A 13,160-nucleotide genomic window follows, 5' to 3' on the forward strand; every position below is an offset into this window, starting at 1 on the left:
AAGGGCGCATAGCCTATGGTTGTAGGATTTGACACTACCCTACCCCCTGTGTTGTGGCAGTGTTGGGGCAGCCTATGGCTATAGATTTTCCCTCTACAGCTATGCCTCCAATAAAGTAAAACATTTATATGAAGCCTACCCCATTTGCCCCTCACCTCCAGCACCTGCCTCCTGTTCCTCATATTTTGATGTAGTCAGCTATCATGCGAGTGCTGCCTGCAGCTGGGCTTGGCTGCTGGGGTATAGGACTGTCTTCAAGAATCAGATGCAAGTTGGTCATCATATGGGATCCTGCCACCATCAGGAAATTTGGCCTAGAGGTTGTTACGCAGCACCTCCATAAAGTGGTACATTTTGTGTTCCTCTTGTATGGTGCCAGTAGATCAGTTTTTGATCAATTTTACCCTTCTGTTGGTGGATTTAATACGGTGGTCACCCAATAGTGGTCCTACACAAAGATGACCTGAATTCTGGGGTCCTTGCCCAGCCATTTGAGTATAAAATAAATGGGAACCTGCCACTGTGGTGTAGCCAAAGCCATAAATATGTAGAAAAGGGTGTTTTGCAAAGCTGGCAACAAGATGCTGGGCATGTGGGGTGACTTGGGGACACTTCTGCCTACAACAGCATATATGTTACAAAAAAAAAAAAAGGCCCCAAAAATACTACAGAGCTATGTGTACCAGCATAGGGGATAGCAGTGTCCTGCAATTCCACCAACTCCTCATAGTCCGTTTGCGGGGCTATCAAGGGATTAGCAGGAGAGGAGGAGGAAAAAGGGCACATTAGCAGCACTTGCAGGCAAGTGGCTGCTCTAGGCCCTTGAGGAGGAAACAGAAAGGAGCAGTGTCACTGACATCTTGACTACAGATTTATACAAAATAACTTTTTAAGTTAAAGTGACATTAAAGTCTGAGGACTTACCTTAAATGATGCCTCTTGATCTGATTTTCTTCTTCGTTCCACTTTTATTCAGCAATCTCTCCAGCGCTGGTGCCGGTCAGTGATCCAGCGCTGACTGCTGTGTCTTCTGTATCCCACGGTATCTGTCCGACGTGCACAATCCTGGCTGCGTGCATTGACTTAAATTGAGTCTTTCCTCTTCTCCCCGCTGAAGATTTCTACTGCGCATGTGCCCGCCCCATCATCTTGCACGGCCGCTCGAAAAGCTTTGGATCTTCAGACACGAGCGAGCGGTGGAGACACAGGTAAGTAATTACCTTTTGGTAACTTTTTTTTTTTTTTTTATGTTTTTGCATATATCTACTTAGTTGCTGGCAATAGATATATGCAAAAACAAAGGAAGACTTTAATTCTATTTTAAGTATATGCTAATCTACCTGCAAATGCCAGAACTGGTAAACTGTTGTGTACGTTTGACTACTAGTTTTGATTTGATCTTCACACTGATACCTGCTTGTTGCAATTATCATGATTATATTTAATCTGGCGTTCGGTTATAATGCTCCTTTAAAAAAAGCTGTGGTGCCTGCCAGTAAAAAAACAATCTTGCTCTCTTAAACTGGCCATACACCTATAGATTATCTCAGATTTTCTATGGTCAGATGGAAAAAGTGCAACAGATTCCTCCATCTACGCTAAACTGTGTGGATGCAGGAATCTCCCACTGGGCCAAGCTTCAGTATCTTGTTAGTTGGCCCCACTGGCTCTCAAAATACCTGAACAATGCCTGCATCCAATCAGATTGTTCAGGTATTTTGACAGCCAGTGGGGTCGACTAGCAGGATACTGAAGCTTGGCCCAGCGGGAGATTCCTCCATCCACACAGTTTAGGTGTATGGCCAGCTTAACTCAATCATCCTCTCCAGGGGAAACCTGGGAAGGAATGACCTCTCAGGGGGCTTCCCTAATATTTATCTCCTTCCTCAGCCCACGTCACTGGCAATAAATCTTCTAGTGATTGGCCAGAGTGAAAGAAATCCATAACTCATAACACTGAATCTTCTTGCTCAATCTGATAGGAAACACTCCATGACAACAGGCAGAAGCAAAACCCTAGGCAGGGGTAAGCAGGCACGGCACTCCAATATCAGTACTCGATACCAAAAAACTGGTATCGGTGCATCCCTAATAAATATAAATTTTATATATACCAGTCCGTGGGATAAATTATGTCAATCACACCTCAAGCAGCCTGCTGGGAATGTGGGCTTCCACTCCACAATACTTAGATCCAAGAAAGTCTCTGCACAGCCTTCTTTCTCATTGCTTCTTAATTCTTTATTTCTCAGATCAAGTTCTGCAACATACAACATTTTCAGACATCAGCAAACAAGCCTTAAAATTGCGTGCACCCGCAAAATCTCAAAAAACGCCCATAGGCGAAGATTAAAACGCCTTTACTGCTCATCAGTTTAGTATTATCAGTGATTAATGGCTCTAAAATTATTGCTCTCACTCCGACGTTTGCTGCGATATTTAACATGTGCGGCACAATAGGTGCAATCGTCGTTTTCGCACGTAGGCGCACCCGACGCATATCTGCGTGTGTACGTGGGGGGTGGGGACTTAAAAAAAATGTTTTCTTTTCACATTTTTTTTATACTTTATTTTTTTATGATTCTTTAATTTTATGATTACTTTTGTTTTACACACAGCTTTATTGCTATTATATGGGGGAATAAGAATCCCCCTATGTGATAGCCAATTTACATGGCTGGCCCTCTTTATGGAGACATCAGGGGTCTCCAAGACCCCTAATGTCACCTAGGGACCCCCAGAGAAGCTGATGTAGCTGGAGAGTGACACTGAATGCAGGAAGTGATGTAATCTACATCACTTCCTGCATTCGGGGACTGAGAGGAGATCAAAGGGAGTTCGTATACTGAACTCCCTTTGATCTCCTGTCACAGAGCCGTGCTGCAACGGCAGTGACAGCTGCTAATACAAGCGATCGAGCGTCTCTAGAGACGCCCGATTGCTTGAATGTAAAGCTCCTGGCCGGCCGCGTAATTACAACGGCCGGCCGGGAAGCTGCTCGTCGGGCTCCACCGTCCTCTCATCGTGGACGAGTGGATTTTTTCAAGCCCTGTATATATATATATATATATTGTAAGAAAGTCACTGGTCTGTGATCAGTATTGGCAATAAATGTGGCTTTATTGCGTTCAACATAAAAAGTTTATTTTTATCAAGAGGGTACGTTTTCCCTTTTTAAACAAAGAATTCCAGCAAAAGCCCCAGAGTAACATATATAAAAAGGCCTACTCCACCTTAGGAGGCTAACTAACAGTAGTGCCCCTCACTACGTCCTACTGGAGCGGCTATTCCAGCTTCCAGTATAAATGAACAAAAACCACAGTCCAATACATACAGTTTCCAGCCAGACAATATTCCACAGATATTCAGACGCTCTCCAGTCTCTATGCATCCATACAGTCCAGCATGGAGCTCTCTGAGGTCTTTCTCCCCCTCAGTCACTCTCAGGTGCAGGCTAATTAATAGAGAGGAGGTGTACCTGTTGGGGCAAAGCTAAACTCCTTCCTAGCCAGGGAAAGCTGCCCTTTTCAACCTCTCACTGACATACATAGAGTCGTATACCCTGTCACAAGATATATATATATATATATATATACACAGGTGAAACTTGAATAATTAGAATATCGTGCAAAAGTAATTGCAGACAGAAGCTACAGTCTCGAGTGCTCCATAAGGCGCGCCGGACCTCCCTGCGTCCTATGGTCCGGTGCGTCTTATGGACCGCAAAATACGGTATATATATATATATATTTTTTTTTTCTGTTATACATACATACATACATACACACAGAATGTGTGATGAATGTTTTAGGCAGAAGCAGAATGTATAAGTTGTCTGTAGGGAGGTGGTTAAACTGCATTTTCTCTATGATGTTTTATTCATAACTCTGGAATATATGCTGCATAGCTATACAGCAGGTAGGGAAGACAAGATTGTACTTGATAAAATGCAGAAGCAACACAGAACATAGGGCAAACACAGCAATAATACCTGTACAAGCCGAAGATTTCCTAAATCATAGGATCTAGCCGCACATGTCTCCTATGAAGACACACAAGTTGCCACCAAGTAACCCTGTGAGGTACATGACAGCCCTGGAAAAATACATGTTTCTCTTTCAGAGCAAACGCTTCAAGCCACATTCCAACACACATCACTAGTCAAGCCAATGCTGCAAGCAAAATCTAATGTAAATAAGTCTGACTGCCATCAGAGGGCTTGTTTAAAAATAAACTTTCTCATGATGCATTGCCAGACCAATGAACAGGTCCCATGAGTGACGTAGCGGGGGCCTGTCATGGGAATGTCAAGGCTCAATGACATCAAAGAGGCAGACACAACATCCAAATGATAAAATTAGCTGCCAATGGGGTATCCAACCAACATAAATGAGAAGTAGCCTGCAGCAATCGATGTAATTTCCTTTGATGAATCAGGTATACATTAGTCATTGAGCTGCCATGTTACATGCTATTACTGTCATCCTGTGAGTGGAAGAGACAATAGAAATACAAATACAGGAGGATTGGTATTGTTAATGCACTAAATGACTGACACTTGGTGCTCAGCACATTCCCACTGAGAATTAATTTCACTTCCAAAGATCTACAATACAAACATCGTAACAGAATACAGGGGTTGCAATCCCCAATTTCCATTATGTAATACTAGTACTTGACTGGCTGTTATCCTGACCTGGCTTTAATCATTTCTGAGTCGCTGACCCACAACAAGAATGCAGATCTGTAAAATCACAGCTCTGGATTGAGATATTTGATGTGGGTTTGTGGAATGAAGCAAAAGGACCAACATGGCAGCCAGGTAGCTCCATTTTCAGGCAGGCAGACTGGCTTCTCTTAAAAAGGAGCAAAACATTTTCCTTCCTTTTAATGTCCCTGCTGCATAACGCGTACACGTTAAAGGAGAACTATGGGGTCAGTGTTTTTCCCCATAGTTCTCCTTAGGGTAACGGGAGGACACAAACTTGTGTCCTCCAGTTAACCTAAGCTCTGTATACCGCAAGCTACAGCTCGACGTCGAGATCCGCCCAGCTGTGTGAGTGACAGCTGGCTCTGCCTATCTAGAGACAGAGCCAGCTGTACCCGCCCCCTCCCCCGTCCGTTCCGCCAGTCAGATCGGGACGGGGAGAGGGTAATCCAGCCCCTCCCCCTGTCATGGCAGAGTGCCGTTACAGGATCGAGAAGTGAGCGAACGCCGGTATGTGTTCGCTCACCTCCCGATCTGCTGAGCTGACCTCTGATAGTCTCATTGTCACAGGTCGGCTAGAACTATGAGGTGAGTGGAAATCACTCATCTCATAGTTCTCCTTTAAGGCTGGAGCCTATAAGGCACCATCATTTCAGAACTTGTATCAATGTAAAGCATTAGTCATGTCTTACAAGTGAGATGCATTTAAAGTAACTTGGTGAGAATAAACATTTAAGCTTTTATGATTACATTACTTTTCAGAAGCAGGGGATCAGTGATGGCAGTTTTCAGTGCAGAGACTGACCCTACCCTAAGGCCTCCAGGCAGGGCCGGCCTTAGGGGTGTGCGTGCAGTGCGGCCGCACAGGGCGCCATGGCAACAAGGGCGCCGTGCGGCCGACACAGACACTGACCCTCTGTGTCTCGCTTTGCTGTGCCTGTGTGTTTGTGGAGAAGCACCTAGCTAATTAGCATATGCAAGGGTGGCTCTATAGGACCCTGCAAGGAAAAGGAGCCACCCTAAAAGCACATAAGAAGAAAACAAGAAATAGGAGATTGAATAGTGGAAGAAACTGATGAAATGCGAGTTTGAGTTGATATGATGAAAAAGGAAAGCTGTGGCATGTAGTGAATAGCTTATAAAGATGGGTAAGCTAGAATCATATCATACATGAAAAGGTCATGATTAATGCATTAGTATACAGAACTAGTGTAAGTTGGTAATTACAAACAAAAGCACACTAAATAAGATTCTTGTAGAAAAGATTCTATTAGCATGTTTAGAACTCCAAGCAGTTTTCTTTAGATAGAATGGAAACGGGTAAGGTTTTACTGTGTGGTCTGTGATCCTATGGTAAAAATTCCCAGCACATCCTGTCCCTGAATCATGACAGGAAGTGAGAAGAGCTCTCCCCAGGTGAGGTGATCTTCCACCCTTGAGAGTGGTTACTGGAACAGGTGCCTCCACCATTGAGGATTTTCCCTCAATCTATCTTGCAAATGAAGGTTAACCTTTCCAGTCGGGACACAGATAACCATAAAAACAGACTAACTTTTATTAGTGTCCAAAAGTTTCCCTACCTTCTCTGCCATTGGCAAATGTGACCAACAAATGCCACGTGGTGGTGACTCTTTCGACCATGTCCCAACGGATGGCAAATTTCTCAAAAAGCATGGTTTGGATCACCTTGGGAGTAACTGTCAGGAAGGAAAGTTGGTATTTCCATTCAGGAGGCAGTGCAGATACAAGCAAGTAGAGCAAGTTAGAAACGGACTGTGAGCTGGGCCACAGATACCTGGTTATCTATTACCTAATAGGAGGACCAAAGGAGATTTAGGGGTCCTTCTTTTTAGACACTCCACAAAAAGTAGTAGCAAAATGTATCTTTAGATCATAAGGATCCAATCAGGCAATCCTAATAAATTTAGAGGCCAGGACACCGACTAGAGCATCCTCTAAAGCAGTTCACAGAGAAAGTGGGGTACACATTATGTAAGTGAGTATAAAAGAAGTAGACAGTAGGACGTTTGATGGATGTTCTTGCTATCGTAGTGTCTTCTGATGGCTGCACATCAAAGATACCAGTATGAGAGGGATAGGATTGCCTCTAAAATAAATTAATGTTTTGAGGGCAGGTTCACACCATTTTCCAGACCAGACCTGGTCCGGAAAATGGTGTGAACCTGCCCGCAGTTCCAGTGCATTCCAGACCAGATAAAATAAGACCTGCAGTATTTTTCTGGTCTGGACTGCGCTTGTGTGAACAGAGGCCATAAATAGCACAGGGATACATTAGGGTGCATTTTGGGTCCAGAAACAATCTGGTCTGGAGATGATCTGGATGTGGTGTGAATGGGCCCCCAGTTTCTCATAGGCTGATTCATGGTAGATCATACAACTTTGCACACATTTTTTTAAGAGGATACATGGGATGAGTCTTAGACCTGAGGATTGTGATAAACAGTAAAATATTGGTCTTATTCTGGAAGTCTCAAAGATTTGGGTTGCAGTGCACCATTTAATCAAAGTTTTCAATACGTCTTCTGCCTACTACAACAATAAGAAACAGCAGACGGGAACTAGTGCAGAAATCATTACTGTATTAACACATAAAAGGATTTTTTTTTCTTTATTGCTTTACTAAAACAGCTGCTGCTCACAAGATCCTGTATCCTGGCATGAGTGTTAAATGGCCAGGTCTGTCTAATTTGGCCTAGATTTAATGACCCAATAGGAAACAGATTGACCAGCATGTTGCCAGCATAAGCATGAATGGTCTCGCTGGTTTTGTATGATACACAAATTATGCACGGAAGATGATACACAATTAATTAAAGGATTACTACATTGCAGGGGGCTAAACATTTACACGTTAGGGCTACAGAATGCATCAAGACTATTTCATGTAAAGTATTGATATGTTCAGCTCAAACTGTCAATAAAGAATTGATCATTACTAAATTGCAGTAACTCATAGCAACCAATCACAAGTCATCTCTATTCAATATCAAACTAAATTGTGATTGGTTTCTGTGGGTTGGTGCAGGATTAAGATGCATCACACAGTAATTTTACAGCCAATCAGAAAAAAAAAATCATTTTTATCTGACTTCTGTGTATTTCTTGGCTGCACTTTGTACATCATCACTGCTGATAATTGAATATGCTCAAGCTTTTTCAGTTTGTTTATTCAGTTCATACTTTCCTTACTCCATAATGTGAGAGTAAGCTGCATTTTATTATTTATAGTCCAGTCTAAATATATATTGTAACGTATTATAACTACCTACAGATGTGTTTTGTTGTCTTGCTGAATATGTAGGTTCTGCCTTCGCCTGAGCAACAGCCAGGTCCAATTTCTGCTGTACAATGCTAGTAATTTGGCTCCTTCTATCTCTACCTCTCATGCATGGAATGGTCTGCAAAAGAGGCAGGATGTAGGAACAATGACATGGTTCAAGGAGATGCACACTAACCATGGAGACACATAGTTCCATAACCAAATAGAGTAAGCAAGAGGGTCAAGTTCACATTCTTAGCAAATGCAAACAGTGATGTCTAGCAAAACAGGTTTTGCATTGTTTTTGGGACTAGTTCTCTCTAAAAACATCTGTTCTTATTCACTCCCATGGTTTGTATTGTAGGTAATTCCATCCCACATTTAGGAATGGTGTCATATAGCCACCAGAAATTCTAATTCACAAGTGTTAGGGAAAGTACTCAAGATTTGGCTCTAGTAAAGCTGCAGCAAATTGTACAGCTGTCAAAGTCTACTCATGCCAAGAGCTGGCAGTGACGAGGGCTTCCCCAACACTGATGATTTGATCTGTGTATGAAACAACTGTCACCAAGACCAGTGCAGCAGAGCGTAAACCCCAAAAAATAGGAGATGGTTATAAGATCCAAAATGGCAATGTAGCTCTTGGATGTAGAATAGAGGGGAATATTTGGAAGCATTTTCATTAGCATATCCTGAGTCATATGAGAATTTCACGCAGTCGTTGGTCCAGTTAAGAATCTATTAAAATCATGAAATGCATTTTAAAATACTACTAGTGGAACTGCTTGAAATCGGTCTTGATATTGTGCTCCCATAATCCACATAGTAGAAATGAGACTGACTATAGGAGGCTCTGCACTGTAAACAATGGCGGAGACATTGCTAGAATAAAGTAAATGAATGTAAATGACAGTTGGGGGGTGGTCCCAACATCCATCTGACCTACAGCCATTAATAGTGGCACCCTTATCCCAGAAGGCCCTTGCGTATAGTCTGCACAAATGCTATGTTCAAAAAGGGGTCTTTTACACAGCAAAGTGATGTCAGTCTAACATGTTTTGCAGACACTGAAAGCTGGTAGGGAAACAGGTAGTTTACAGGAAGGGGCGGCAGAAGAAGCATTAAAACTGGAAACTGAAATATTGGTGTCACCTTTGTGGCTATGCAGTATAGCAAAGTAGTGTGATTTACAAGCTGTTGGGCCGGAATGCGTGTCAATGAGTTCAAAGAGTGGCAAAGCACAGCTGCACAAAGCAGCCAATCAGATTTCACATAAACAGCTATGGAAATTATTTGCCATTAGTTACTACACTTTAAGCTGTGGCAACTGGTGTGCATTAGATTCTTCTAGACCAGGGTTAGCCATACTTTGGACATCCAGATGTGATTAAATTAAAAATCTCATCATGCATCTGCCTCTGGAAGTCATGCCTTTGGCTGTCAGAGTCTTGCAATGCCTAATGGAATTTATGGTTTCGCCACAGCTGAGGTGCCAAAGTTGAGCTACCCCTGTGACCTTCACAATATGGTCGTTCTTGTTACAGGGACATAAAAATAAACTAATAATAATTCACAAACCTGAACATAGCATTTTCAATACAGAAACATATAAACATTCTTACATTTTCTTTGGACAGGTTACAACTATTTGTGTCTTCCAGTGTTGTGTTATAGCTATCAATGTGTCCATCATATCAGCAGTCCACTGTACACCAAGCAATCAAATTCAGACGTATTCTCTAATCCTCATTTTCCAGTGCAGGTTTACATTTAATTGTGATGCAAAAGAGACAGCTTCCTATGGAAATCATGTCAATAGCTCAGGCCTATAGATGTCATCCAACAGTTGGAGGAAGCCCCTTACATTTTATTTTGCTTCTATCTTTACCCGTGTTAAATCAATTACAGCCAGAACATCCTGCTATTTACATAGAAGTGACTTAGTGATGGACAGTGTTAACTAGGTAAAAAAATTATTTCTATTAGATGTGTGGTAATATCTCTGGGCTATCTGTATGCCTAAAAGTGGTCAGATTGATGCTGACTGCATTCTAACACCTACGGCTGTCTTATGTTTCAGAGAAACTAAGCAGACTCATTCCAATTCTGCATCTTCAGAGCTTATGGGGGTGATTTACTAACCTAAACACACGCACACACCAGGTGCGTGTGATTTTCACAGAGCAAAACGTATTTATCAACCAAAAAGTCTCTAAAAGCATATTTCCACTAATGCCATATATGGAAAAATCATGCACATGATGCATATATAATGCTGCTTCACAGTTTAGACAAAAATGGTTAGCTCATGCATTTACATTCCTGCATTCATCAACGCAAGCAACATAACATAGAGCTAATTTACACAACATCACCTTGCAAATTCATGCAGGGCTTTGCACAACACACCTGCTGGGTGTGTACACACTACAAAGGTGTTTAGATTCCACCCATAGATCATGCTGCGAGGGAACACACTACAGAGGTGTATACATGTTCGTGGTGTGTTTATAAGGTTAGTAAATCAACCCCTATGTGTCTGCTCCAAAAAAGTACAGTGTAAACTTTGATTTCAGAAAAGGCCACACAGTCAGGACTACCTGCAATGAACTTCTCTTATTCCGTCATTAGTCTAGTTAGTCACTACCACTATTGGTTGGCCTGTTAAATATGCTACTGAAAGTATTTTGATACTTGTTCAATAAGTGGTAAAAAATACCTGTTGATCCCAAAAGAAATACCATAAATATGCATCTTCCTGTGCAAATCTTAAGCAGTGTTATCTTTGCCTAGGTTACCCCTGAACTACAGAACACCCCTTCTCTATGTTACGGAGACTAGTATGTAGTCCAAAGCAGGAGTGGATAGCCTTGGGTGACATGCTGCTCCTCTTCACATACAGTAAGGTGAGTGGGCATAGTCACCCTAGGACAGGAAGTGTGTTACTGGCAGCGTGACCAAAGGGGAAAAAAAAGCCTTATAAAAAAGTGAATGCAACTGCCACATGTAAGGACTGGCGAGCTGCAATGTATTACGTTTGTAGATACAATTTCATTCTCGTTGTTATCTTCTATTTTAGGCTAAAGGAGGCGTATTAGTTACAGAGCCACAACTTGATAGGATGTCAGCTGTTTAGGGCCATTTTCCCACATGTATCACATTTAACATCTCACAACTTCCACTTGATAAGCTTTCAAAATGTTGATTTTTTTTTGTAAACGCCATTGAAGACTCATTTTTCACAAACCAATTTGGAATTTATATTTACTGGCCATTCAAACAAACAAGCAAACACATTTTTTAAAGTTCTCAAAAAAATCACACTTGTAAATCTCAAGCAAATATAGTTAGACTTTTTATTTTAGCTTAAAAGGAAAGTGAGGCAGAAAAACAGTCACAATAACTTATATAAATAAAACAGAGAATGATATAAAAAAAAAAAAAGAAAGAAGGAAAAAGGAGGGAGAAACCCGACAAATAATATTTTTCCTGGTTAGCACCATCTTGAGAGCAACAGCATTGAAATAAAAACAACACAATGCATAAAAAAAGGAAAGTAAAAACTAAACATTTACACAAATAAAAATATATATTTATATAAAACGGCACAAGTATAAATCAAAATTTAAAAAAAAGGAACAAAAAAATAAAATAAAAATCTAGGGGTCACGGAAGCAAGTGTCACATCTGGCCAAACTTGTCAATACCCCCTAATAATGATCACAAGAACTCCAGATAGGCAGCTGAAAAAAGGAACTTCTTCTTTCCCAGACGTGCTCCCTGATAAAATAATTAAGAGGTGGTCTTCAGCTTCTGGATCAGTGCATTAACACACAGCTGGGGTACTGATTAGCGAGACGGAGATGTGAGGTATTCTAGTAACCCGTGAAATCCCCCTTCACCAGTCTTCCTGCTGTAAAGGACATCAATTAAGCTGGTGGTATAGATGCATAGTAAAAGGGGTAGCCCATAGATGACAACAAAAATAAAATAATACAAGAACGATGGCAACCTATGAAATAGGGGAGTAAACCACAGGACCCACCGCAGACTGGGAGAGAACGAGGCAGAGGCAACAGTTCCGCGGGACATCAGGACTTTCACCTGTAAGGTCTGAGGCAACAAGACTCTAGAGTGTTGCTAATACTTGGGGTTATTGAGGCTCATGTGGGATGGACAAGGTCTTTCTAGAGGAGCAACATGGTCATGAAAAGGACAAAGACTCCACATAGAATAGCACCCACAGGCAGCCGGCATGGTCAGTCTACATCTGCAGTGTTAATCTAGGTATCCGGCAGCTTGTACTATTAAGGTGGTATAGGAATGCTCTATTAGCCTTGGCTCCCGCAAGACGACAGGCTGTCGTAGAGTGAATCACTCAGGGATTCAGAGTTCTCCAGCCCCGTCTGACCCTGCTCGTTGTCTCGAGATTTGGCTTCACTTGTACCCTCGTCTCCAACTTCTGACGTGCTGGGGGTGCGGCTGCTCACAGCGCCTGGGAAACAGATAGATGGGTGTGCATACCCAGACATGTCACAGTCTCTGTCTCCTTCTGATGGGATCTGAAATGAAAAAAAAAAAATGGTTAATGCCACCATGACTAAAGTGAGAAAGTAACATGAATAGTTTACGCTGCAACTCCATTGCCTACGTTACAGATTCATGAGTTCTATTTCTTACAAAATTGATTTATACCAAAATATTTAAAAGTCACCTTTCACTTTTAAATAGAAATATATAGGGCCTACATCATTAACTAGTCTCGCTGGTCAGAACGGATCAGCTACATTTGTAAGGAATTGGAAGGCACTGGTCATCCTGTTGCGATTATAAAATGCATTCTTCAAATGCATTTGGGTTCCCATAATCTAGCAGACTCCTGACACCTCTCTACCTGACAGCAGCTAGGTCGGACTATGCATTATGTTTGTTCAAATATGACTGAAAAGGGTGTTTTTTGTCACATCATAAAGAACAGAGGACTTCAGAAACTGTATATAGCCATATAGTATATGGTAGTGTTGTGATGACATATTATATACTGGCCACTCAGTGGTTGAATATGGGCAGGTTAGATTTGATAAGAGCAGTCGGAGCTTGATGGATGACAACATTTAGACAACATTGTATAGAAACCTAACGATACTGTCAATATACACACCTATAGTGGCC

At 41.7% G+C, this 13,160-nt stretch overlaps 1 protein-coding gene across 1 annotated transcript in view; it reads right to left on the reverse strand.

Annotated features, from left to right (window-relative positions):
- Nucleotides 1–11,319: 11,319 nt before the first annotated feature.
- Nucleotides 11,320–13,160, reverse strand: part of NCKAP5L (NCK associated protein 5 like) — a 35,453-nt gene continuing 33,612 nt past the window's right edge. Inside the window, exon 13 of the mRNA XM_018567626.1 lies at nucleotides 11,320–12,550. Within this exon, the coding sequence (XP_018423128.1) occupies nucleotides 12,320–12,550 (231 nt within the window). The 3' untranslated portion in view covers nucleotides 11,320–12,319. The remainder of the gene's footprint in view (nucleotides 12,551–13,160) is intronic.

Source organism: Nanorana parkeri, unplaced genomic scaffold, assembly GCF_000935625.1.
Source record: "Nanorana parkeri isolate BGI_ZX_2015 unplaced genomic scaffold, ASM93562v1 scaffold1076, whole genome shotgun sequence".
Taxonomy (NCBI): Eukaryota; Metazoa; Chordata; class Amphibia; order Anura; family Dicroglossidae; genus Nanorana; species Nanorana parkeri.